Source organism: Hermetia illucens, chromosome 4, assembly GCF_905115235.1.
Source record: "Hermetia illucens chromosome 4, iHerIll2.2.curated.20191125, whole genome shotgun sequence".
Classification (NCBI taxonomy): Eukaryota; Metazoa; Arthropoda; class Insecta; order Diptera; family Stratiomyidae; genus Hermetia; species Hermetia illucens.
Window position 1 is genome coordinate 87,560,163 of NC_051852.1, and position 27,280 is coordinate 87,587,442.

A 27,280-nucleotide genomic window follows, 5' to 3' on the forward strand; every position below is an offset into this window, starting at 1 on the left:
TCTGAAAGTTCCTGCACTATCGTCATCTTATAGGGATGAAAATGAAGATCATCACGAAGAATTCTTCTCACAGAACGATCGGATAGTCCAAGGGCAGATGCGTATTTGCGCGCAGAACGCCGTGGCGATCGCAACATTGACGCTCTCACTGCTTCAATGTTCTCAGGTGATCTAACGGGCCGAGGGACTCTAGTTTTTCCTTTTGTCGCACTTGCAGTTTGTCTGAATGTAGTGACCCATGTAACAATTGATTTGCGGTCTGGGACGGGGGCCAACGGGGCTAAATTAAAGCGATTCCGAAATGCGCGCTGTGTTGCAATAACCGAACATCCGCTTCAAAAGTAAACCTTAACGGCAAAGGCACGCTCCTCACTATTCCAACGCATGATGACGACTGAACCGTGTCGGGACAAAACTTTACAGTATCCCCTCTTGAACGAGACCACTAGCGCTCCGCTATGACATCAACTAACTGAGTGGCGCGCATTTTAAAAAAGGAAGTTATGTTGCCGCACCCTGTAGCTAGAATCAATTTAGCCCTCTGCTAAAACTAACAATGTTGGATAAAACCTAGTAAAATTAAATACAAAAATCGTTTGTTAGCCCTAATCTTTTTTATTTCATAATTTTAGATCGATTTGTACAATCAAATTTGCTTATAAATTACATTACTACCATTTTGTACAATTTTGTACGGACGTGAACGCTGTCGCCCACGGAATGCTTTCAAAAACGTTTTATCCTGTGTAAATTCGGCTGGACTATAAAAGGGACCTTCTGTTTCCAAAAATATATCAAAACCCGACATAGCTCGCCTCAGTTGAGCAGATAAAATACACGACTTTGTCTTGGCAGTGGATATTGAGTTGACCCAATGTTCCATTTCCTGTAATAGAAACGTTTTGTTAAGACCTTAAGTACTTTTTAGCATAAAATAGAACTTACTCGTATCGCTGCGTTGTTAATTGCATTATGTTTTCCATTCCAACATAAGTTTAAATTCCATATTGGAGTTGTATTTGGGAAATCCGACGAGATGCAAACGAGGCATTCCAATTTAGCTGATCCCCGTGTAATTACGGCTCGGTAGAATAAATCGTGCGATGTAACCAAATTTTCTTCGATGAATCGTTGTGTTGATAAACTACTGCTATATTCTTCCCAGGTAGTTGATAACCATTGCACAAGGCTACTTGAAATTCTAGCAGGAGCAACATCGATTACATCAGACGAAAGATCAATATTCTTATTTTCCAATGCATAGATTTGCTTGTATAGTCCCAATCGAGCCTGCCACCGAGATTTCAAATGTTTCACAATCGACGGAACTGATTCTTGCGCTAATTCATAAGACACTGTGTCTGAGAAAAATGAAGATCGACTTGTAGACGGTTTATCTGGCACAAAATCTATTCCGCAGAATCGCTGTGCCCACTTATAAGGTTTACCGAAATTTTGTTCATTTAAATAGGCAAGAAGTTCAGCTTCATTCATATGATATTCGTCGATCTAGACCGAATATTTTGTATAAATTTTAATACAAACATCAAAACAATTTTGTATGTTTCACCTGATACTTTGTCTTTGGATTCGGACTGTTTTCCCCAAAATCATCTGCATAAATGCAACTCAGTATATTCTCCGTTGAAATGACTTCCCTACAGAATGCAAAGAAAACATAGCTCTCTCTTCGATTTTCTTATATAAATTTTTAATCCTTATGCTCACCCTGCTGCTACTCCTGTGTTATTGATTTCAATTGTCGGTTTCGCTGTAACAAATCCCAGGCCGGGAAAATATCGAAGTGTTATTATTATTTGGCCATGAGGTGAATCCTTATTAATCTGTAAAATTAACTCATCCTTAATATTTTGAATATTGTTTCGATTTTTTAAAACCCACTGTTAAAGATACACTTAACGGATGCGGCTTCAGCAAGTTCTTCCTTCGAATTTCAATAGTTTCGTTTTTCGAATACCTTTTATGATGGACTTTCCGATTGCCTGGTTCCAAATCTTCATTATCCGATTCTTGATTATCGTCATCGTCCCGATCATCACATTTGTCTTCATCATCCAAAATCTTCGCTTCGTCTTCGTCTCCCTCTATAGTTGTAGTAATACTACTATCGCAAGCTTCTGCATAGGCTGATACATTTGCGTAAACCAGATAAAGAGGACGTGACAAAAGTCGTGCTGATTTTTGTACTTCCCATTCTTTTTCTATGTCCATTTCAAGAGCAATTTGCAATGGTCTTGTTGCTTTAAGCAGCGCTTCTAGACAAGGCGCTAAGGAGTTCAAACGCTCAGCTTTCAAACCTATATCCTTCGATGCATCCTGCTTTGCAATTGATAACTTTTTGCAAAGCGCTGACAGCTCTTTACGTTCGTGCAGCTCCCAATCTAGGCGCGCCAAGCGCCTCGCATGTTCATCGCTTTTTGTTTTTTGTGGTCGCGATATCGATTCTGGTGCATTTTTGTAAAATTCTTCCTCCGAAACCAAATCAATCTCTTCATCTTGGCTTTTGAATTGGTAACAACGTTGCACCTCGCGTTTCAGATGATTTGCCTCATACAACAAATTTTGTAACTGTAAACGATTGCTGTCTACTCGTAATTTTTCTTTGTGCAAAGCATCGCGACCTGCTCGCAGTCGAATTTTATCTAACCGGTTTAGCTTTTTTAAAGCCACAAAAATCAATGAACCTTGTATACGTTTTTCGATGATTTCCTGATTACTCTGTGAAATTATGCGTTTTAAATTGTAAATTCATTTGTGTTACAAAAGGAACTAGATAGTAGTTGCAAAAATATAGGGAATCCTCCACCTTTTCGGTATTATCTTTTTTAAGTGCGGCGATTTCTTCGAATATTTTTTTCAATTCAGAACATGTCTGATAGAACATGGTTTTATCCTTATCAGCTGATCGACGATGCGCCTCCTGCTCTTCGTGTCGTATGACATTCTGTAAGCAATGTTAAAAAATCAATAACTCCCTTTTTTACTTCTGTCATTTGAATTAATATTTATTACTATTTATGCTACAAAACTGATGACCATGCCTGACCATGCCACGGAACTGGACTGATTTTTCGGTCACGAACTGATTTTTCGGTCACGAACTTTTACTTCCCACAAAGGATTCGAATTGGATTCCTAAATGGGCGCACACTCCTCAACGATAGTATCGACGTCTCCCGAAAAATGCCCGGTTATCTCAACTTAAGGGGTAATATCTATTTGCAATTTTTTTTTCTCCATTTTTTATATTGGCTTAAAATACTCTAAAACATTCCTAGATTTACAATCTCGTTCTTGTATAAAAATTAATTATAAAATTTGAAATAATAAAAACTTGTTGTTTCTTTTTCGTTGGTGTGAATATTTATTCTTGCAAATACCGATATTTCGGGAACCACTTGTTCCCTTCATCAGTGCTAACAACTAGCACTAGCGGAGGGTCTTCAAAAAATCTTTTACTCTTTAGAAAGGCCTGCAGCCGCCATTTTGTAAAAAAAGGTCAATGATAATTTTTTTCTGACATCTTCGTACATCTGATAAAGAAAACCAGTTTTGAGGACTGTGAGAGGTTTGTGGTTTTCTGCAGCTCCTACCACATCATTGATGGCACATGTTTCGAGCACAGAGCTTGACAAAGGTCAGTTGGATTTCAACTGATCAGCAACGAATATTCGATCAGATCTTATTCCGTCTGGGGCTGCTTGCCGAATTGGGAATCTTCGCCCCCACCCCTTCCATTTGAACATCGATCGCTTCATTCGAAAGTGGTAGAGCTATGATATTTTATTGATCAGACGGCAGTTTAAAAGTTGGAAAAGCACTTTACCTCGATTCTTAATCGTATAACAGATGAAATTCCATCTCTAATGGATGACATCACTAATCATCGTTTTCTTTAGTGTCTGTCTCGTTCAGTAGCGGCGATCGTTGTTTCTGTCGGCCTTTTGGGCGTTTCCCAGCAATTTCGATTCTCAGGCCAAACTTAACTAGTGAACAGCTAGCACGAATTATAATGGCCATGCCATCGAAGACGCTTTTTCAAATTATTTCACCGCGTGCGGTGGCACCTCATACCATTCGCAAATGTTGTTAATTCAGATTTGATCATAGCGTATCACGCCACTAATCGAATGCAACATCGGGGGTCAACACCAAAAAATAGAGCGGCAATGAGTTTGAGACGCTCGTTAATGCGTCGAAATGACGGCTCCTAATAAGAGAAGCCGAATTATCTTTGCCGTCAACGCGCTCAAGCGAAATAAAACCGCCGGCCTCCAGTCTTTCTGCGGCAGCCCTATGATACCTACATGACAGTTTCTCATCAGCCTACCATAAATCAATGCATCAAAAATTGACTGACAATAAAAGATAAAAAAGACAGTTTTTGTTGCACGCATTTCAAATTAGAACCATTCGGGAGTCGTTTCGATTAACGACATAATGGCAACTGAACTACACTCAACCTATCATCAATCCAGCCAAGCAGATAGATTTTATTTAAAAAATTAAATATTCAGCAGTCATAAACAATCATTTTGCCATAATTTTATCAAACCGATGAAAAATTGTTGGTGTAGAGTAGGCCTATAGTTTCTGCTGAGCTACCCATTACACTTTTCCTAATTACTACTATCAAGTACTGCTTGCGACTCATATCGGTAAACCGGACATGTTCCCGTACTCAGCCCATGCTTGTATGCAAGGTTTTGATGGATAACCTTACATACAGCATTATGCCTGGTGATGTATTGCACCGGTGCCATAACAGTACAGCCAGAAATGAGATGGTCCAACGTCTCTAACGCCGAAACACACATTCTGCACGGGTCGTTCTCCACCCGTTCTTTCATGATGAGCTTCTTATAAACTCGGGTGGCGACCACGCCGTCCTGAATGGCACACACCTCCGTCTCAGCAAAGCGCTCCCCAGCACACAGCCATCTGTTCGACAAATGGCTGCCAAAGACAATTCACACAATTATTATTTTAATGATTCTCATATGTTTTCACATGTTTGCCCTGATCATTCATATATATATACATCGCTACGTGCAAAATATCTACAAACAAACCTTCAACTTATTTGCGTGGTTGCTGCTGAAAAGCGATTGTTACAAATTTATTTGCGATTTATTTAGCGTAACTTAATGCTCCCTTTGACTTTTTTTATATATATAAATGACAATGAATGGCATCTTGCGGTAATGGAGACGAAGATGTTGCGTTGGACTAGTGGCGTAACATGTTTTGATCACATCCGAAATGAGAATATCCACGATCGTTATGAGGTCGCACTGATCGTGGAAAAATTGCAAGAGAGGCATCTTCGATGATATGGTCACGCAATTCGCGGTAACCAGAATTCACTTGCCAAGATTGGTCTGAAGCCGATTATAAACGACTAAAAGGCAGGCCGAAACAATGGTGGCTTGATACGCTGGATTGAGATTTAAAAGCCTCCCAATTGCATCCAGATCAGGCATTTGATAGAGCCATATGGTGAAACCGATCACGACGAGCCGACCCCGCTTGTGAACAGGACAGAGGCTGAAGAAAAAAACCTGTGCAATATATGTAAAAACCACTAGAATCGAAGGTGTCGCAGTTGAACTATGGTAAATATTAAATTTTAATACTTTAAATCGCTATGATTTGTAAATTGTGCAAGTCTAGCGATTAAAGTTTGGGAACGATTGAAAAAAAAACATTTTTTGAGTTTATTGTTATATTTTGAGGATTGTCATATTTTGAAGACTTTCAAGATAAGTGTAATAGAAAGGCAATCAATTTAAAGCATCATGTGACTGGCGCAAAATACGCTGGCATGGTCTCAAGTACGTTGGTAGCCCTCAATTCAAAAAAAAACCAGAAGTTGATGCGGGAATGGCAGTGCTATAAGACACGACAACGTTTGTCCGGTCAACTAATCTTTAAGAAGGGGTCGAAAAATGTAATTTCGATTTTATTAAGAGCAAAACTTTTCGAGTTACATTTTTTTCACCAAATATAGTCATGTGGCTATCAATTAGTACTCTCTAAAGCAAGTCTGAATTTTGACATTCGTTGGAAAGGTGGGGAGTGCGGGAGGTCGAAAATGATCATTTCTATAACGGACCCACTCTCAGAAACTACCCAACCAAAAAATCCGAAAAAAATCAAGAGACTGCTACCATGTGGTGCCTAGGCTCCGAAATACCTTTCATGCCGATTTCTGTTCAAATAAACTTAATAATAGTATATTTCTATAATTTTTAGTAATTGGCTGCAAAACCCCTTAGCTGAACTTAGCACCACGAAATGCAATGATGTAGGCTACGACATAGAGTATAATCCTACCAAGTTTGGTGCAAATCGCACTATTACTAACAAAGTTATAATAGGTCAAAATTGTCGCTTCTTTGGAAATTCAAGACTATGAATGTCAATATCACTCGAAAGTGGATACTCCCACATAATATATGCATATATTACGTGCTACGTACTAATGGGACAAATGCACACTCAAATGTCTTTATATAAGAAATATACAAAAACTTTCGTACCTGAAGCGTCCAGCTTCCTGGTTTCCCGACTTGTTTTTATCTCAAACCCTTAAGGGGGTCATCCCCTGTGTCGGATTCGCCGAATCGAATTTTGTTGGCATCAATTGTATCTAGATATAGTGTAGAATCTATGGGCAAAGTAATTTTTTGATATTCGGTGTCGTTTGGAAATTATAGTGTTAAACACGCGATGAGTCATATGCCAGATTTATGTAGATTGCCGTAATAAAGCTCGTATTTATCGATCCGAATGACGTTCGAATGACTTCAATAAATGGACAAAAATTGAAGCCAAGGCTGTACATGTGTTTCTTGAAGAAACCTAAGGTTTATGGATTAGGTATAGCAGATTAATGGTCAGTTAAGGTTTTATGGCTAAAAATCGCATTCTACTTTTTAAATGCGTGTTTCTCAAAACTGCATGTTGAAAATCCGCTGCCACCATAGCCCAAAATCCATCCAACGAAATTCTTCGAAATTTTCAGGACTTATTCAGAACATATTTTTACGGTCCGCAAACTAGGATAATTGCGATTCATTCAGTAGTTTGTTTTATTCATTGAAGAAGCCGTGAAAACAGACCAAAGGCCACAAAAAAAAGTTTAACACGGCACCAAAAATTTAGCTTTTAATATTTTTTAAAAATCCTAGTTTGCGGACTATAGTTAAGTCTGTACGTTAAAATGCTGTTTACTTTTTTTCTTTAAGATGATCACAGCGCCGTCTAGCGCGGCAGAAGAAAAACACCTTTTTTTGGAGATGGGTGCATAAATTGCCCCGTATTTCTCTAACCAACTATGCTATCGAGGTGGAAAATTACTATGCACGCTCAAGATATTAATAAATCTATGTTGAAGAATTCGTATTTGTATCTTTATCCAGTTCGTCACAAAAAAGTTTTCAAAAAAAACCAAAAAACAACTGCCTTCACACGGGATGACCGCCTTAATATTTAAGTAAATTATAATGGTGCTTCTCAAAATATGACATAAACCCGAAAAAAATGCGTTTTTTCAATCGTTCTCAAACTTGGGGCCGTATAACATATATAGGTACATACAAATGATCATGAAGATAAGCTGCATAACATATATATGTGAAAATAATAAACAGATCGAGAAAACGCCAGCTGGACACTACTGATATAAAAGGTGTGAGGAACTTTGACACGACTGTTCTACTTGTGCATAGCTATCTATTCAATTGTGCAGTAGCTTTCAAGATCCTTTCCACGAAGAGAACTGGCTTTTTCAGTCAATTTCCGAGATTAGTTAATTAGATTTCTTTTCAGTAATAGATAATATCCAGATAGCTGAGTGGTTAGAGTACAAGGCTGTCTTACGAAAGGTCGCGTTTCAAATCTTACTAGTGGCAGTGCAATTTATATCGTGATTTGACGTCGGATACCAATCGACTCAGCTGTGAATGAGTACCTGAGTCAAATCAGAATAATAATCTCTGGCGAGCGCAATGCTGACCACGTTGCCTCCTATAGGGTTCTCTAATCTGCAGTGTTCCGTTAGTTTTGAATAAAGTGCTCTAACACACTTCAAGGCCCTGATCCAATTGGATTGTTGCGCCAATGATTATTATTATTTCCGAGTTGTGACAATCTCAGCAGATGCCGAATTTTGCCTAATAATATCACTAAGTACCAAGCATTTAGGCTCGGACGATCCTACCTGCTTAAAAACTAAAGGGGCGCCGATGGTAGGTCAATGGAAGAATCCGTCGAGAACTCCCCGCAACATCGCCGATTGTGTACGCTGGTAAATTTCTTATACCAGAAATTCTGCACCCGATCCAGACCTGGACCCCCAGTTCTTCGAGCTGTTTATGGCTCGTTGAACTTTGTCTTCGTAACATCCGCAAAATAGATGCCAGGCATATTGGCATGGCGCGTTCATTCGGAGGGGATCCACTCAGCATGCTGGGCGGGTAACCCCCAAAGTCCACCCCAATACTCCTTCCCTTCCGTCACCGAAAACTGCACTGTCTGGACGCTCTGTTGGGATTCGTTAAGAGATTTGAAAAAGTTTCGCTGGTTCCTCGCGTAAGTTGCATTCTGGAAATGTCTGAAGTCACTTTCGCCATACCGTCATAACCACTGCATACGACAGAAAGTTTCTGCTTTAGTGTGTCCAGAATTTTTACTACGATAATTTCACTGGGAATGGCATCGTTCGTTTATTCTTCACACGTCTGCTGGTATTTCCAGAACTGAGTTGAGTTGACCTAGCAATGGCCTGCCTTAGTGAGTCCCGCCGACGTTCCAGACGAATTTCCATGGTGGATCTCTTCGGTCACTCAAACCAACAACGGGAAAGCAGATCTTCTGACCGTGCAATCTGACAGCCGTACACACGATACATTGTGTATGCCGTAACTGCACCACAATACATTATGTATACCGTAACTGCACCACAATACGTTATTGCAGCAGCGACATAACCACAATCGAGATGCGATCTCATCATTGATTTGAGATAGAATTCTCGGAGTTGTTGGAGATGCATAAAGCCTGGGAATACGTGGTCTATACAAAGGATCCATTTCCGAGGATTCTATACACGCTCTTTGAAATTCGTCCCGAACCTCAGCGGAAACTTCAGCTGGACAATGGAGAAGGGTACTTCGGCGGGTACTGAAACTGTTGCCTGCGGTGCGGCGTAGTGTTGTTAATGCCGTCACCTCTGCCCCCATCGACTTTCAGTCACCAGTTTCCGCGATGACCTCAAGTGGAACACACTCGCTGATAATGGCCGGGATTATATTATCATTAATAGATAATTTAATGTAATGATCCATAGTATCTGCACTTAAGGGGTAATACAGTATGGTTTAGTTTCCCGAATTTTTTTTTTGTTTTATTGGACGAAAGCCGCCCACCAAAGCATTAGGCAAAGCATGCACACCATGATAACGCTAGGCCACATACCGCAAATTTAACAAGGGATAAATTCGACTGGACTATGATTGGTCTTTGAAATGTGCGCACGTACCTCGACAACAGTATCGAAGGTTCCCAGAATGCTCGCTTTTTCAAAAAACCTGGATTCCAACGGCAATGTGCTCTGAGAAGTCAAGTGGTAGCAGACGCGTATCCAGTGTTGGATTATTTCTCATAGCTGCGATCATCTGAGGCCCTCTCTTCGTTTTCGTCTGACCGGCAATTAACAACTAATCAGATGGACCATATCGTGAACAGTGATCTATTTAGGAGTTAGCCTCCTGAATGTGTTCAACAAAAGAGTTTAACATCAGCCTGGGATTAGCAAGGGATCGTCACCTGATGACTGCGTGTCACCACTGCATCTGGTTACAGGAGAATAAAGCGTCGACTCCCTAAATCCAATACGAGCTGGCTTCCCGATCACCAGAAGGAAGCGACACAATCTCTCAACAACCTGCTCGAGAATATTGACGAGCACTGGGTCACCCTTAGAAGTGCCTTTATCTCTAGCGGGAGTGAAGCTGTCGATCATCCCCAAAAGGACGTTACAAGCACTACTTGGTTGCGGAAACGTGATAGAAAATCAATGAATGAGAAGTACAGTGTAGTGTACGTCATGGCAAAAGGAATTCCACCTTTGTGTTGGTGAGGGAAATAGCGACAAACAGCAACGATTTCGCTTCTGACTGTCGCACTACGAAAAAGCAGATAATCGTAAGCCTTTTGATGGTCCTGTGAGGGACGTCAACGAAAGCCCCCTATTCTTGTGGCAAGTCACCATAACATGTGGATATGAATTGCTCCTCCAAACAAAAGCGAAACGATTTTTGCCATCAACGCGCTCAAGAGGTACGAAATCACCGGCTTTGACAACGATGTTCGACATATTTGTATTCGTAAATATGAAAGGGAATATATTCGTACAATGATTTTCTACCGAATAATTGAAAATTTCGTTTTTACAGAAGTCAATATGAATACAGCTGTATACTTACATCCAAGTGTGAAAATAAATATATTCATATTTTCAAGTGTGAAAATAAATATATTCATATTTTCAAGTGTGAATACGAATACTTTTGTATTCAAATGTTCGTAGGGCCTGGATAGCGAATGTTAGCGCCTTGATGATCTGATCCCATTGCACATACAGGGTGTCAAAAAAGTCGACGATGATACTTAAATTTTTCGAGATATTGGTAATTCCGAGTGTCACCCCTAAAGAAAATCATATTCTTAGATTCTAATTTCAGTTTTTCTATTATAATTAGCCATTTCCTTAATCCAATAGCAATATTTGATTACAAAATCTGAAGTATGACATTTTTTTATTTTCCATTTCCAAACGTTGAATCCTCACCTTAGACTTAAAAAAAAATACTGAGCTAATTTGATCAGTGACTTGAAAAGTCACTTAATATTTTTTCTGGATCCTTGTGAATTGTTCAACCAGCCCTTTAATTATTATCGTTGACTTTTTGGACACCCTGTATGTATGAAGGAATTGCATTTAGTGTCCCAAAAATATAGGAAATAAGAAAACTAAAGGACAGGTGGAGATAAAAAAATATATACGTATAAACTCGAAAGATATTTCCAAGTCTGAAGTCTGATCTTGGTCTTCTGTGATTGCGTCTGGTAAATATTGTGTATGCATCAGACATCAGCCAGACAAATGTCTGTTTCAGACAAAGCCTGCTTCTGTATCAGACAAATGACAAGATTAGAAATACATTCGTTCTTTGATCACGTTTTTTTCCGGCCGTGTATGTTCAATATGATTAATTTACTAAGGCGCTAATATTCGCTATCCAGACGAACACTTAACATTTGAATACCAAAGAATTCGTATTCGCACTTGGAAATATGAACACAATAAAAATGGGTAATCACACTTGAAAATATGAGTACATGTATATTCACGCTTGGAGGTGAGAATACGAATATATTCGTATTCATAGAAAATCATCGTACGCATATATTCATATTCCAAGTTAGGAATAAAAAATATGCTCATATCTGCTTGACAGTCTCCCTGCAAATTGTGCGAAAAAAGGAATTATGGTTTTGTCTGGATCCTCCTATACCAGTCATATTAACGCCCTTCGGATCATTGCGGAGTTTAAACCACCCTTCCAAGTTCTCTTCCTCCAAGGGTGAAAGCTTTCGATAGCGTGAAGAACTGTATTTAATTGCGAGTGTAAGGGCAGTGAGTCCTTGAGGGGTTTAACGTGAGCACCTGTCTGGACGAATTAATCCCACGGTCTTCTTAAGACACGGATTGATTTTGTGACCACAATCAGAGCCCCGCTGAGACAAGCGACAATGGTACCAGTCTATACCAAGTGCATTAGCATTCATACTGGTGGATGCAAGACATACCTAAATCTCTACCGAACTAAGGAGTACGGCACCCGTTTTGAAACGCAACACCACGCCGAGGTCCGAAGGTCTCTTCTCGCTTGAGCATAACCACAACCCCCATGAAACTCCCACTAGGGTGCCTACCGCAAATAACCGAGCTGTACTCACATACCCGAAGTATGAGAGTCCAGGAGCTATCCCGGTTTCCATAGTACCAGTATACTCCTGGTAAGGTTTCGTGACCCATTTGCCACTTCAGATGAGTCTCCGTGCAGACTCGGGTCTGGCCGCCCTGATTAGGCCTTTGGAGCATTCGCCTACTGCATCACGGACGGCAAGCCAAAGTGAGTACAGCGTCTCCCGGTGCCACCACTATGGAAGTTCTCCTCGGCCACCTGGTTTTGGTTTGGCCGACAGGGTTGCCGCCCCGTCTTCCTCACCGACACCTTTGAGCACCCGAATGTAAGTGCGGGAACAATATTGGCTACTCCGTTACTTCTTGCATTACGTTAATGTACGCTACATTGTTGTGTAAGCTTACTCATTTTCCTGTCCTGTCCTGTCCTAACATCAAAGAAATTCAAACTATGCAGTGATGGAGTGAAACGTGTTGGAAACTGGGTACTTCCCCCTAACTTTCTAAAGTGAACTAGTGTTGTTGTCGTTACTCATATCTACGCGCATATTTGTGCATCTAACCTTGCTTCCCCACATTTGTAGGCTTCTAATGGGCATAAAACTTATTTTAAGAATAGTCAATTTCACCCCTGAAAATCATTAGGATTCGATGATTAATTCCAATAAATCGGCATAAAATACCCCAAAATTAAAAAAAATACATAATTAAATTCAAATTGTGAGGTTATATTCCACTTTTTATACCTCGTACGCATCTTCCTTGTTCTGCTTTCCACCCGAACTAGAATCACCACTGCTGCCCTTTCGCCGTTTTTTCTCACTCGAATCTTTTTCCGAAGAATCTTTATTCACCATTTCACTTTATGTGATATGTAAAGACGTATCTAATGCCACCAAAAACCTTCAAGTATTAAACTGACAGCGCGAATTATAGCCCAAATTACAGGCAAGGATAGATCGCGCGTTTGACAAGTTTCCAGGTTTCACTTTCACACAGGAATGTACATTTGCAAAAAACATGTATCATTAACCTCCACCAACCGCTGTAAAGATTTCCCGCTGTAGCTGTCAAAAAGATAGTGCTTTTGTTATTGCCCGCCAAATATGATAAGTTTTCTATTGGTGGACTTTACTATTTTATGTAGGGATTCAGATTAATGATGGCGAAAGGTGATGAAATATTCTCGTTGACACCTATCCCATCAAAAGCTTCCAGTAGCCTATCGCTATCGCTAAGGAAAACTAAGGTAAAGAGTTTCTACTCGTTCGGCTTAGTTTAATAACAAACTCTAGTTGTTTACATTGTTAGAGGTTACAGGGAAGAAACGGATATCTCAGTGAAAAGGAGCTTACTCTTGACGCAAATGACAACCAATTTGTTCCACCTAAATTACCAACTGGTATAGAACCAAATGAGTCAATGGTGGCAATTCCATCCTCAATTATGAAGACAATCCGTGTGAAAAGTATCGATGAATTGAAAAATCAAGTCCCATCATCCCTTGAAGGGGTGAAAGAGGGTGAGGGTCCACCAAATATAATTATCGACACAATTAACATCTCCTCGGAAGATGAAGACATATTCCAGCCAATTAAGAAAAGCGTGAAAAAAATACGCCGCCAATCTTCAACTGCTTCGAATGCCACTCCACAAACTCCCATTCGTAAATCAAAAAGACGAATTAAAGGAGATGAAGTAAAGGTAGAAAAAATATCAACTACTCGGAAACTTACAAAGAGCACCAACCTCAAGACTTTTTCGGCTAAGCACATGCCAGCTAGTCAACAGTCTATACACAAATATTTTAAGACAATTGATCAGTCAGAAAATATTGGATATTTTGATACATTCAAAGAATCTTCTCTTCAAGAAAGCCCTGCTCGTAGGAGACTTCGACCGAAGAATCTAAACAGTAAATTTATTAACACAGATGAAGTAAAATCAGAATTGAAGTCAACATCCCTGGTGGATAAGGAAACCGCAGAAAATATTCCCAAGCTCCTTGAGTACCTTGAAACTTTGTCGCACACATTATCGAGTGAAAGACAATCATCAACTTCTTCAAAACAAAACGCAACGCAATCCAAGGAACAAAATCCTACTAATGCACTAATAAACTTGGCTGGAACTTCCAAAACGTATAATATTCCCGAAATTGAACCTGCGATAAAAGAGAATATAATTCCGCAGACAGTCTCCCGTACAGCTTCTCAGAATACATCTCTTTTCGATTCTGAATCAACAGGTCCTAGTCCAATGATTAGAAATGTTGGACGCGTTCGAAAACGTCTTCCATTCACTACGAGTGAAAGCACAACGTCCACAGCTGCAAAATCCAAAGATGCTGAATGTGTTATAGATTTATGTAGTTATGAAATTCCTGAGAAAAAAGCTCTGAAAAACAATGGTCAAATAGTCTCCCCTGCAATTACAAGTGGTACACATAGACGGAAAAACGGCAAGACAAGCCCAATAAAAAAAGCGAAGCGGAAAAAGGGCGAATGCCCTTCCTACAAAGTTGTGGAAAATACAACATTTGCGGTGGACGCATTCCGTTATGGAGAAATTGAAGGTGTTACACATTATTTTCTAACCCACTTCCATGCAGACCATTATATTGGGTTGTCAAAGAAGTTCACGAAACCCGTCTTTTTATCGGCAATAAGTGGTAAGTTGATTCAAATTTATTAAAAAGCCATGCTTGCATAATGTATTGGTTTATTGTATCTGCATTTAGAAATTTTAACATTTCGATATCGCCTCCAATTACCCAGTCTTATTGCTCTCAGAAACCGAACATTTTCGATCCCATGCTTTCACAAATCACCGAAACAAGTTTGGTGAGGGATTTGCGTTCATCCTAGACCTGAAAACTCTAGAATGAACACGAGGGTAGGGAATGCTCATACTCATTTGGGCAGAGCTATACAAAAGTTGAAAATAAGGATTTCGCTGCCGGGTTGGGGGCTTAAGAATACACTCACATTACGAAACTTTACTGCTAAGGAAACGTCGCTTTCTCCAACTCGAGCGGGAATTCCAACGAAATTAGTTAGATATTCTGGGCCTAATCGAAGTAAGATGGTGAGACTCTGGAGAGTGCTCCTTACCATTACCATTTGATGGTCGCTTACGTTCGTTATCCGAATAGCTGAGTGGTTAGACACGTGAGTCAAATCAGGGTAATAATCTCAGGCGAGCGCAGTGCTGACCACATTGCCTCCTACAGTGTACTGTGGTGTACCGTTACGATCTTGAATGAAGTTATTACTATTATTACATTCGCTTGCGTGTTGCGTCCGCCACTTCTAGCAAGACTGGAGAGCTCTGACCGCCTAAGTTCAACATCGACCGCTTGTGTGATCCAACAGATGCTCGTCAGTGGGAGATCCATCTTACTTATGGGAAGGCAGGTACACTGAGTAACCGGCCTGAGAATATCGATGAGCATTGCTAACAAAAATGCTCTTTTCTCGGGTGCTATGCAGGTCGTTCGCGATGTTTCAAAGGAGCGTGATAAGTATTTTAGCCGTATCGCATTCGATGAAGTTCCTCCTCTTGTGAATGAAATTTCGAGTCACCGTAACATGCGGATACGTACTCTTCCTCCAAGCAGAAGAGAAGTCATGTCGACCATCATTACCGGTGAGGAACTTGAATGACATCAGACTGATGGCATTTCTATTTTTTTCTTAATCAGATCAGCTTTCGGAAGTTCGTAAAATAAGAGTTTTTTTAAAATCATTTTAGTGCTTACCTTTCTGTCACTTGCAGTTTATTCGGAGGCTATTTCGCTTTGTGTCACGACACTCGATGGTAATGTTGGAGGTATGAACTCTACTTGCAAAATGATGTCATTTTATATTAAATTTAGGATTGATTAGCCTACGTCAACCCCTTTTTTTCAAAATGCACCCATATGGGCTATTAAATGAAAGGTATTGATTAGTAATTTATAATTAGTTGCCGTTAGCTAGAGTCTGACGTTATTTGCCACTAGTGGTAGCTAGTGATGGGAACCCAAATAAATTCAATAATCGTATTATACATTATTATATTTTGAAATGTTTTCGCCAACACTTGTAAAATTCATTCCAGAAGTACAAATATAATCCATAATATTTAGCACAATGCTGGAAAATTTAGCTCAAATCCTAATATTATTATTATTCTGTTAAGGGAAAGTCGCACCGCGTCCTTAAAGAACTATTGTGCCCCTTTTACTTGTTATAGTGTATCTATTGATCATAGTATCTCAAGCAGGCCTATGAAGAATTTTAGTATGTTCCCTACTTCCAGATCTTTCAGCTTTGCGTCTGGTATTAAGTGTTCTCCCAGATACCTCGACCTACTTTGCAGAAGTGCCGGACACTGTCCCAGGACATGTATAGAGGTTTTGTCATACTCCTCATAAAACCTGCAGGCAGTGTCCGTAGATATCCCTAGTTTCCCTAGGTGATAGTTCAGCCGACAATGGCCAGTGAGAATTCCCACTATGATTCGGAGGTTCTTTTTGATGAGGTTTAAACAATCCTTTGTGTGCATGGGTTCGTAGGCCTCCATTCCTGGTAGGCCCGTCCAGTATAGTTCCCTCAATCGTTCCTCTTCATTTCCGTCGTAGCCCTGAAACCGTTTCCTATTCTACAGAAGGGTTCTGGCCCGTGTAAAGGCGTCCCTGCTCCCTTCTTGGCTAGTTCATCCGCTGTCTCGTTGCCTTCCAACCCAGCATGGCCTGGAACCCAAAGTATCCAGACCTTGTTGGACGAACCGAGTAAATTCAGTCTCTCAAGGCATTCCTGCCTCACTGATACTCCCGGCCATCCTGAATATTGCCCTCCTTGCCTGCATCTGTATGCGCAGATGGATAGGGGTTAATCCCAGAAGGACCTCCAGGGATACCATTGGGCATGTCCTCATTGTCCCACTGATACACACGCAAGTTAGAATTTGGAGCTTATATAATTCCCTGGCGTGTGTGCTGGTTTCGCTTCTTTCTGCCCAGATTACCGCTCCATAGGTAATCATTGGCCTTACTATTGCAGTATATATCCAAAGTAGTATTTTTGGACTACAACCCCATTTTTTCCTGCTATCGATCTACAAGTCATCAGAGTCTGCGTGACTTTCCGACAAGTGTTTCCGAAATGTGTCTTCCAGACTAATTTTTGGTCTGGCGTAATTCCGAAATATTTCACCTCTGTTTCTCGTTGACTGGGTGGTTTTGGCGGAATGATTCACAGTCCCACTTTCCTGGACCAGGCACTAGTAACCCTTAGTCCAGTTTGGATTCTATCACATAGGGTATCTTCGTATTTGCCCCTACAGATTAAAACAATGTCGTCCGCGTAACCCTGGACTTATATTCCAGTATTTGTTAGCACGTCCAGGAGTTCGTCCACTACCATACTCCACATCAGCGGCGATAGTACCCCGCCTTGAGTAGTGTTCATGACAATAGAGTCTGTACCTGCCGGTACTCCTATTTGCCTGCTTTCTAGCATTTTGCCCATCTAGAACGCCAGGGTGTTTCCCACTCCCTTGCGGCTCAAGACATCTTGTATATCTGTATGCGATGTGTTGTCGAATGTTCCTTCGATATCAAAAAATCCACACAGTACTATTTCTTTTGTTTCTATGGCATCCCGTAGTACCTCTGTCAGCTAATACATGTTATTAAAATAATTGTTTCTTTTGCATTCGTAGAAAGTCACCTTCAAGAGAATAATCTAGCATACTAAATGCATGTGCTGCGCGTTAAGAAATGATAGAAACATCCAGTTTTTAAGATATTGTGCATAATAATAATAATAATAATCGTTGGCGCAACAATCCATATTGGATCAGGGCCTTGAAGTGCGTTAGAGCACGTTTCATATAGTACTAATCGAGCCCTTTCATTTGATATCCCACATGACTATATTCGGTGAAAAAAAATGTAAACTCCACTTTCCAATGTAGGAGCTTCTCAAGAAGTCCTAGAGGGAGCTGAAGCAGAAGCCAACAAAGATGGTGCGTAGGGATGACTGATGAAATATACACTATATAAGGGTTTATGGCAACAATACATATTTATCTCCATCCTCCGAATCTATTCCTGGTGCAAATTAAAAAAAATTGGTATTTAATAGCCATATGTTTTGTTTCTTTATGGCTTGCTGAATAGTGTAGTATGCTGATACAATTAGGGCGAATCTTCAAAGTTTGCGCGTGGCTTCCGTCACGAACACTTATAGTTTGTACTGTGTAAAGATTCCCCAATGCATATTCTATGAGGAATGCGCTCACAACCATCCTGATTTTTCTCAGCTTCCTATTGGCATACACCAAGAAATTCCGAAACAGAATGGGTTGACCCTGAGTAATTAGCAAAAAGCAGCAGGATCACTTCCAGCCAAGATGGCAGCCAAAAGAGCTTATTTCAAACTGTTTTGCTCGAAAACAATCAAAGCTCCTTCTATGCAGGACAATGATGTCTTAATGTACTTTCGTAGATCTGGATTCTTAGCGAAGTCTTAGTCACCTTTTGTCCCTTACGATTCCGGGTGGATGATTTCGTACCCTACATTGATTGTGTATAAAATCCGGCTCAATAGGCTGCGGTGGGCGGATCATCTTATCCACACGATGACCATTCTTAAAAGTTTATCAGGACAATGTCCACGATAGAAAAGAAAGGCATGGTAGACCTTGCGATGGCATAACCAGAACGCCAGATGGTTATTGGAGATGCTGTGTTAGTATAAATTGGTGCAAAACCGGGATGTTTCGAATGGGAGGCAGACCTACACTGGACACGAGTTGTTGCATCGTTGATGACGATGAAGATGAAAGACGAATAGTGTTTTCAGAGTTCTAAAATTGTTGTTGTTGTTGCTAATTTATCGCTCATGATATGTATCGTCCAAATAACATATAAGGAGTTATAATTCTAGAAAATAAAATAAACACACTTAATATGAAAACGGTTTATGATCTGCAGTTTACATATATCCATTTTTTCTCAACTTTGATAATAGTTGTACAACTCCGCAAAATGAATGAGGAAACTACGCTTGGTAGAATAATAATAATCATTGGCGCAACAATTCAATTGAATTTGGGTGGACTGTAGCATTGCGCTTGGCCGTCATTATTATCCTGATTTGGCTCAGATGCTCATTCATAGCTGAGTCGACTGGTATACGATATTTACCATACATTCCTCTGCAATCAGTGAGACGCGAATCTTCAGCTACCACAGCCTAGCAAACTAACCACTGAGCTACCCGGATCTGGTAAAATTGATAAAATGCCCTCATAAAATTCATGCATTTTGTTACACAGGTTATTGTGAAAGAATAGTTGGCCCTCGTGTTGTCTAAAATATGATTTTCTAAAGGACTTCTCGAATGTAAGTTGTATTTTCAGATCCTAGAATCAAACGCATTTCATGATGATAAGTATAAATTTAATGATAAGTCTGAAAGTGCAATGTTGAGTTGTCGTTGTCTGCAATTGAATGCCCAAGCAGTTGCTCCATTTTTTCATCATCATCATGACTACTATCCTCCTAGAAACTAGCTACCACGCTCTACCAAATTTTTAAATTTCAACATCATTAATGAGTTGCTTCTGCCCTGGATAAAACCGCAAGTCGTCTATTTTTTGAATTTTGGGTTTCTAGCCCAGAACAGAACGAACCGTGGGTCAAAAAACGAGAAAGGAAGTTTCTTTCCAATTGTTCAGAACTCACTCATATTCTTAAAAAATCACATTTTTGTTAAACATTTGTACACCAATAGTCACTAACTGAAGTTTTTCTTCTAAAATTTTCTGGGCTTGGTAACAGATACCTCCTTAAAACAAAAATTATACATCCCCATCTTCATCTTATCTTCTTTAACAATAGGCGCAGATCCCCTCTAGCTTGCTGGCTGGAATGTGTTACGTGCTCTGAGGAAAAACCACGGTTTTCTTTCATAAGGTGGGTTTCTAAAATAAGGCAAGGTTACCATCGTCATTATTTTTGGTTAGTGCATCTTGCTTGTACTTTGACCTTCATGCTAAGGATTGCTCTTAAGCTATAAATTTTATTTGGATCTTCAGTGTTGTCGAGCTTGGAAGTGCTCGCTTGTTAATTATTATTTCTTCCTTTTCGTTAGAATTTTTTTCTTTTTTTCAGTATATTCACTGCATTTAAGATATTTAATTTTTTCCCCTTTAAGTCTTTTACAAAAAAATATCTTCTGCAATGTTTCTTTTAGAGAAGTTGGGAGAGGTTTGTTGTTTTTATCTTCATACGTGTATCATTGGATTTTTTCTATATATAGTCTTCAGTCGAGAAGGTCCTGTTTTCGTTTGCTTCTACAGTGGGTCCTTTCCATATATTAATGTTTAGAGCAATTATTGAGCATTCTCTAATCATGGCTGCCAATAGTAAGTTTTTAACTTTTAGGTGTTTACCGATTTTATTGATAATTATCGGCGAGGGAAATGTCACATTCAATTTGGTTGCGTTTTTGCTTTATCGGTTTTCACTGCGCTTTGTCTTATAATTTTAGATGACAATTCTGTCTTTCTTTTCTTAGAAACTCTTCTTTTTGCAAGATCCATTGACTTTATTTAGCTAGTTCTTCTTCATTCTTCACTGCAACTACTGCACTTCACTAAGATGTTCTCTTTAGGATTTCGTTTTTCTACTAAAGTTCTTTAATTTGGGTCTCCTATAACGTAAAGTTTTTCTATCCCGTTGGGCTTTTCTCCCTAAGTCCCTCCTTTTAAGGTTTCGTATAAAACAAAACCTTATTAAAATTGATTTGTCTATCACACACTTTTTTCTCGGAAACGGTTATAGTGATTGACACCAAATTTAAGGAAAAGGTGGGAACCGCGAACGCTAATGCATACAGTTAGTTATATCATTTTACGTCGAATTTAAGTGGGTCGCCATACATGCAAAAGGACTGTAATTTTTTTCTATCAAATATAGTCATGTAGAGTATCAAATGAAAGATCTTGGATAGTACTTTGCGAAACCGGTCTTAGTTTTGTTATTTGTTGGAAAGGTGGGGAGTATATATGGTGCCTAGGCTCCGAAATACCTTCAATACCGATATCTATTTAAATAACATTAATAACTGTATATTACTGTAATGTTTAGTAATTGAGAGTAAAACCCCTTAAGTTCACCCTAGAATCATAAAATTTTGTAGCAATATAAGCAATAACATAGACCATGATCCTATCAAGTTTGGTGGAAATCGCACTATAAAGATACGACCCCATATGCACTACGCGAGGCGACACCACATTCATCACAACTACCGCGAGGCGGCATTCCTATATTGCGCTAGCGCGGCAACCAACTCCAAACAACTTCACATTTTGACATTTTAACAGGTGGACACAAACTAAAACTAAAAAATCGTAGCAGTCACCTGAGTTTTTTATATGGAAATGACATTCGACACTTCAAAATATTCTCTTCCAGGCAACTCAGCCGCATCGCATCGTTTAGCTGGATGTCGCGTCACGCAGTGTCGCTCAAATGTGTATTGCAGCCCACAAAACCATAAAAAGATATTTTGACAGACAGTGCAGTTTGTGGCCGCATCTCGTCGCGTATATGGGGTCGTACCTTTGCTAACAAAGTTATAATAGGTCTAATTTGCTGCTTGTGTGCAAATTCAAACTTTGAATGTCAGTATCACGCGAAAGTGGATATTCTCACATAATATATGCATATATTACGTGCTAAGTGCTAATGAGACAAATGTTCACTCAAATATTTTATAAAAAAAATACACAAAACCTTTCATAACTGAAGCGTCCAGCTTCCGGTTTTCCGACTTATTTCATTTTTCTGAAGCGTTTTCGCGAAATTTTTAATAGGTTTTCATTCCTTTGCTGTCAACGTAGTGTTTTCTGTATTTTAGATTTTGTCTTTGATCGATAGTGGTGATCTTGTAACCTACCTGCTACTATAGGGGTCGATTAAATACAATAAAAGTTCTTCCCCAGAATCGTTAGGACCAACATTCTGAGAGGATTGATTTCCCAGTATGACTAGTTTGTCACCTTTGCTTTTAATCCATTGTGTTGTCCCATTACATATGGGTGGGTACAATCTACACCTCTTGTGAGATTTAGTAGTCTCTGTATTAAACTGTGCGTTGAGGCACTGCATACCTTTGTTCACCACCCGAAGGTTTGGTAATGGTTATCCGGGGGTTATCTTGGGAAGTGTGAATCGACTTGATTTAGGCATTGACAAGGGTGGCTACTGACCTTTGCCGAGTTAAGGGCGATCCAAAACATTATTTTGTTTAACTAGACCGAACAATAAAAGCAGTATATGTAGACATGTTCCATGATTACATCGCAACACATTTCTAGTTGGCATAACAGTTCGGTTTGATGACATAAAAATACGTTTTTTCCATTTCGAATCTTGTTCAACCAGCTTTTGCTTTCATCAAATAATGAAAATGTTTATATAACTTTGATAATATAGCGAGACTGGTAACAACATTTCTACGCACAAAACCGGAATATCTCCACATCATTGATATTGGGAAGCCGATAACTATCAACGATATCGAAGTCATAGCTACGGATGCCAATCAGTAAGAAACATTTATTATAATATGACAAAATATATTTTATTTATTTAGTGTTTGACTTTAGTTGTCCCGGCGCTCTGATGTTTATATTCAAATTCAAAAGCGGCCTTTGCACTCTACACACAGGCGATTTTCGCGCGTCACCTCAAATGGAAGAAGGCCCAGTATTTTGGAATAATCACATCCAAACCATTTATCTAGACACAACCTACCTATCAAGCAAATATGTTTTCAAATCACAAAGTGAAAGCATTTTCGAAGCGAAATGTGCTATCGATGACTTTCAAGAAAAGCATATTGGTGAAAAAATACTTTATATTTTTGGATCTTATGTGATTGGCAAAGAAAGAATGTGGACAAGTATAGCCGAAAAATATAAATTTAAGGTCTGGACTGATGAAAATAGAAGGAAGGCGCTGGAAGCCATAGGAAACCAGGAATCTTTGCAATTTTTGGTCAATAATCCACGTGGTGCTGATATGCATATTCTATCAATTGGGAATCTGTCTTACCAAGTAAGCATTCATCTTTATTAGTATTTAACTAGTTGATAACAAGTGATGATTTTTTCTTTGACTTTAGTATCTCAGAGAATATTTAGATCAATTTTCTGAGTTCAACATGATATTTGCGATCCGAGCAAGCGGTTGGGAAAAAAAATCGAAACCTCAGTACCGTGGACAAATTAACATAGTTGGTGAGCTCGATTTTTAGTATGTTGTATGTGTAGGTTGTAGGGAAATGAAATTAATTTCAAACTACTGCAAAACTTAACAAAACTTTTTCGGAGGCTGTAACATATATTGTATGCTTTAGGCATTGAATATTCCGAACATTCGAGCTACGACGAACTTCGTCGGTTTGTGCGTTTTCTGCAACCTTCTAAAATCATTAGTACAGTACCATCAGGAAGTGACATCAGTCAAACTAGTAAAATACCACGAAGTTGGTACAAAAATGAGTTGAGGATATGGCAAAAAGGATATCAAAGGTCTATAACAAATTTCATACAGATCAACGATTCACGCAAAGAATTGCCATCAAGTACATCACGCGAGATAAAGGAAATAGATGAAGCTAAACAATATGATAGCGACGATGATTTGGGTGTCTTGGATGCCACGTTAACAACAAACGTGACATCCAAACAAAAGAATAAAGATTTAGCAGAAACCATTAGTGATTGGATGGAATGAATATAAACAGCGTTTACAAGCTATCTATTCAGTGATATCCGAGAATGACAACATGTATTTTAATTGTCGCATGCATAGATATTGACATTGAAAAAAAAATTGGTGCCTATAATAAGATTAAGGCTATTTGTATGTACGAAATGTGATATGTGTGTGTTTGAATTTATTAGAAATTTTATACTGCAGTTAAGAGGAAAAGTAATAAATTTACTATTATGATAAACAAAGCAGTTTTCTTCATAGGAAAAGTATGAATTCGTTTAGCTATCACTTCGTTAATTCGTTCTAGATTTCCAATTGAATGTTTAGAACATGTATAAATATTATTATTGATATGCCGGTAAGGTTGAAAATTTACAACCAATAAAAGCAGTTCACGAAGACATAAAGTTCGTTCTGTTCTTTCACAATGCAACTGCTGGCTATGCTATATAATTGGCTTTAAGGTACAATATGAATTAAATTTCTAGACAGCATCATCTACCTTCAGTACAAAAAAGTGTTGTTATCCACCATGTAGAAACTTGAGATTATCAAGGACCGATTTCTGGAAAGTGCCAGTGACTAAGTGGTTAGAAGTCCATACCATTCGCTGCAAAACTAAATAAGCAGGACTACCTGTGCACAATATAATAACCTTTACAGGTAAATCAGGTTTATGAGTTTCTAGCAATCCGTAAATCCTGGACATGCGCATGATGCCTGTGTAAGGTGTTAGTTTCACTTTGTTATCCTCTATGTCGCCTATTTATTTCAGTAATTTTGCGCTGTTCTTGGATTGCAATTAGTGAATTGAATTCGCCTTCATATTTTATAAATTGTTCTTTCATCCACCATGGCCCGCATCTTGAAAACATTTTCATTCCATCGCGATAGTGTTATCCCTTTCTAGGCTGTTGTACACAAGTTAAATTAGGGTAATATTCACGGGCAAGCGCAATGCTCAACGCATTGCCTACAACAGGGTAATTTAAACCTGTAGTGTATCAATACAGTTTTGAATGAAGTGCTCTAATACACTTCAAAGCTCAGATTGAATTTGATTGTTGTATAATTTCGCTTTTGTAATGTTTTAAAACTCAGTGCCTTCACACTTGTTATCATTTTGTCAATTCGTTTTCGCTTCAAATTAAATACAGTGGAATCCCGATAATTGATTATCCGTTTTTCTAGCTAATTCGTACAAATTTGCCGGTCCCTTGAGTCCCAATATTTCGTACCAAATTGTCAGTTCCTTGACCATAGGAGTTATCGGGATTCTACGGTAAGGTAAAAAAAACATTTTGGGAAGACATCTTAAAGTTTTTTCTATTCTTTTGCAATTCTCTTTAAGGTTCATCAGTAGAGCGAACCAAATTAGCAATTGATGTTGCACCAAAAACTGCAACAATGAAAAGTAATACATTGCCGTATCAAGAGCAAGGGACAACCGAAAAAAATATCAAACGCTCAAGAGATCTCTATTTTTCTAAGTAGTGATATACGTACAATAAAATTTTAATAGCCGTTTTCAACTCAATTTCAGTTGATATACACGATCTTCGTCAAAATATTGGATAATATTTATTGGTTTGCATACAAATAAATTCCCTTTTGCAACTATAAACTTTAAGTACACTTATGTTATTTTCAATTCAACCATAATTTTATCAAGAAGAAACCTTTCAATCAAGTCTGTTTTGCATTCTAGGGGCTTCTAAACTCTTAGAAGCCAATCTTAACGGTTGAAAGCTTTCAACCACAAGAGAATTGTTGAAAAGTTTGAAGTAGTATTTGAGCGAAAGGTCTGCCAAGTATGGAGAATGAGGAATAATTTCATAACCGAGCTCGTCTAATTTTCGCCAGATCTATTATGTGACCTGCATTCGAACGTTGGGTGATTTCTGATTTCTATCCAAACCACCCGGCATCCATTTATTAAGCTTCCTCCCATTTCCTCACATTCCTGTTACAGCAAGTCGAGTTGGAAATTCCCGACAAGTTGTTCATGAATCCTCTGCGAATAAAGCATGTTTGAGAACCCCTCCCCTCTAAAATGCAATGCAAAAGAGTTACATTCACCAAATGTCTGTTGGCCCACAATTTCAACCTTTCCATCAAACTTCTTGTTAGTGATTATCACGGATTTCATTCAAGTTTTTTTCTACAACACCTTAAAAAGCCATTTATTTTTTTTTTGTAATTTTTGGATAAAATTGTCATAGTCTGAATTTTGTCAAACGAATGATGCTACAGAGCGAGTGGTCTGAATTGTGGTTGTAGCAAATTAAAGGAGTAGGCCTCTGTAGAAATTAACAGAATCGATTTTCTTTGTTTTGTTATACCACAATACTTCAAAATAGTGTTTCTTGTATTCGTTACATAAAAGAGAGAAGGATATATAAAGAATCTGCGGCGAACGGATAGTAATTACGAAGAGACCGAAGACCGCTATTCAAACGACGACGTGAATGTTGATTGATTATTACGGCTTATACCGGGATACATTTATGTGGATAAGATATTTCAATTTGTTGCATTCATACATAACAGCCGTGAACAGAACTGTTGGCCAGTGAAAGATAGATGATAAAACTGAGATCTACCGACAATTATTTTCAACTTGATTTGAATCCAGAACTAAAGTAAAACTGATTACCATTTGACATTTTTACATTGCATTCATCATCATCTGCACAAATGTATCTACGTATCAAGTCGCCATATACAAATCCCATATACAATGTTTGTCCATTGAATTGTGAAAGCTAAGAAAATATGCAAAATTTCAGCTTCGAGCAGCAATAAAAAGTGAAGTTTTCAGTTTCAATTTTTATTAACAAAATATGATTTAATTAATTGACACACTTGTGTAAATTGTTGAAGCTCAGCAGCTCCTTAAATTTAATACTTCGTAAGCCCGCCGCCATTTTTGATTACATCTCTTATGCGATCAGGTATACCGCGAATAAAATTTCTAATTACTGTTGTTGTATCATATGTCCTTAATGTTTCCCTTAAAATTTGTAAGCATAATGTTTCCGTAGTAAAATACCTTGTGTTTCAATTAAGCCCAACAATTATCTATCGGAATTAAATTTAAAGAATCCTCGGGACAAGGCGGGAAATCCAGATCCACTGAGTTTAGATAATTTATACTAGCTCTGGATGTATGCAGGCGGACCATCTTGCATGAAGGTATATTCTATCCGCGGAAACTTCTTCTTGATATATGGCCCAAAGACGTTTTCTATTATGATAAACTGCCAGCAAAATCGCACCGTACCTTCAATAAAATGTATTGGATAAGGTCCTTCAGGAATGCAGCTCCAAATTATTAATGCTGGCAGATATTTGACCTTTTCAACCATATAGTCATCAGAAAAGCCTTACCCTCTCTTCTCTGAACATAATTTACCACGCCAGGCATTGCCTCTAGAAACCATTCCATTCATTGCTAACGATGACGTACAACAAATTGAAAA

At 38.8% G+C, this 27,280-nt stretch overlaps 2 protein-coding genes across 5 annotated transcripts; one reads left to right on the top strand and one right to left on the bottom strand.

Moving 5' to 3' along the window:
• Nucleotides 1–600: 600 nt before the first annotated feature.
• On the bottom strand, nucleotides 601–13,005 carry LOC119654815 (THO complex subunit 5 homolog). Of its 2 annotated transcripts, none has more exons than XM_038060373.1 (7): nucleotides 12,763–13,005; nucleotides 2,828–2,965; nucleotides 1,903–2,739; nucleotides 1,729–1,844; nucleotides 1,571–1,658; nucleotides 946–1,509; nucleotides 601–886 (listed from the first exon to the last, which is right to left on the bottom strand). In XM_038060373.1, exons 1-7 carry the CDS (start codon nucleotides 12,871–12,873, stop codon nucleotides 647–649), a joined length of 2,094 nt encoding a protein of 697 aa, XP_037916301.1. In that variant the 5' UTR covers nucleotides 12,874–13,005; the 3' UTR covers nucleotides 601–646. The 2 variants fall into 2 exon arrangements, with proteins under 2 accessions (XP_037916301.1, XP_037916302.1); XM_038060374.1 differs by lacking the exon at nucleotides 12,763–13,005 and adding an exon at nucleotides 3,034–3,168.
• Nucleotides 13,006–13,107: 102 nt separating this feature from the next.
• LOC119654814 (DNA cross-link repair 1A protein-like) lies at nucleotides 13,108–24,031 on the top strand. Of its 3 annotated transcripts, none has more exons than XM_038060370.1 (6): nucleotides 13,108–13,265; nucleotides 13,328–14,687; nucleotides 22,512–22,623; nucleotides 22,685–23,135; nucleotides 23,203–23,317; nucleotides 23,437–24,031. In XM_038060370.1, the coding sequence occupies exons 1-6, from the start codon at nucleotides 13,176–13,178 to the stop codon at nucleotides 23,814–23,816; spliced, it is 2,508 nt and encodes an 835-aa protein (XP_037916298.1). In that variant the 5' UTR covers nucleotides 13,108–13,175; the 3' UTR covers nucleotides 23,817–24,031. The 3 variants fall into 3 exon arrangements, with proteins under 3 accessions (XP_037916298.1, XP_037916299.1, XP_037916300.1); XM_038060371.1 differs by having other exon boundaries at nucleotides 13,337–14,687; XM_038060372.1 differs by having other exon boundaries at nucleotides 13,146–13,265; nucleotides 13,312–14,687.
• The last annotated feature ends 3,249 nt before the right edge of the window (nucleotides 24,032–27,280 follow it).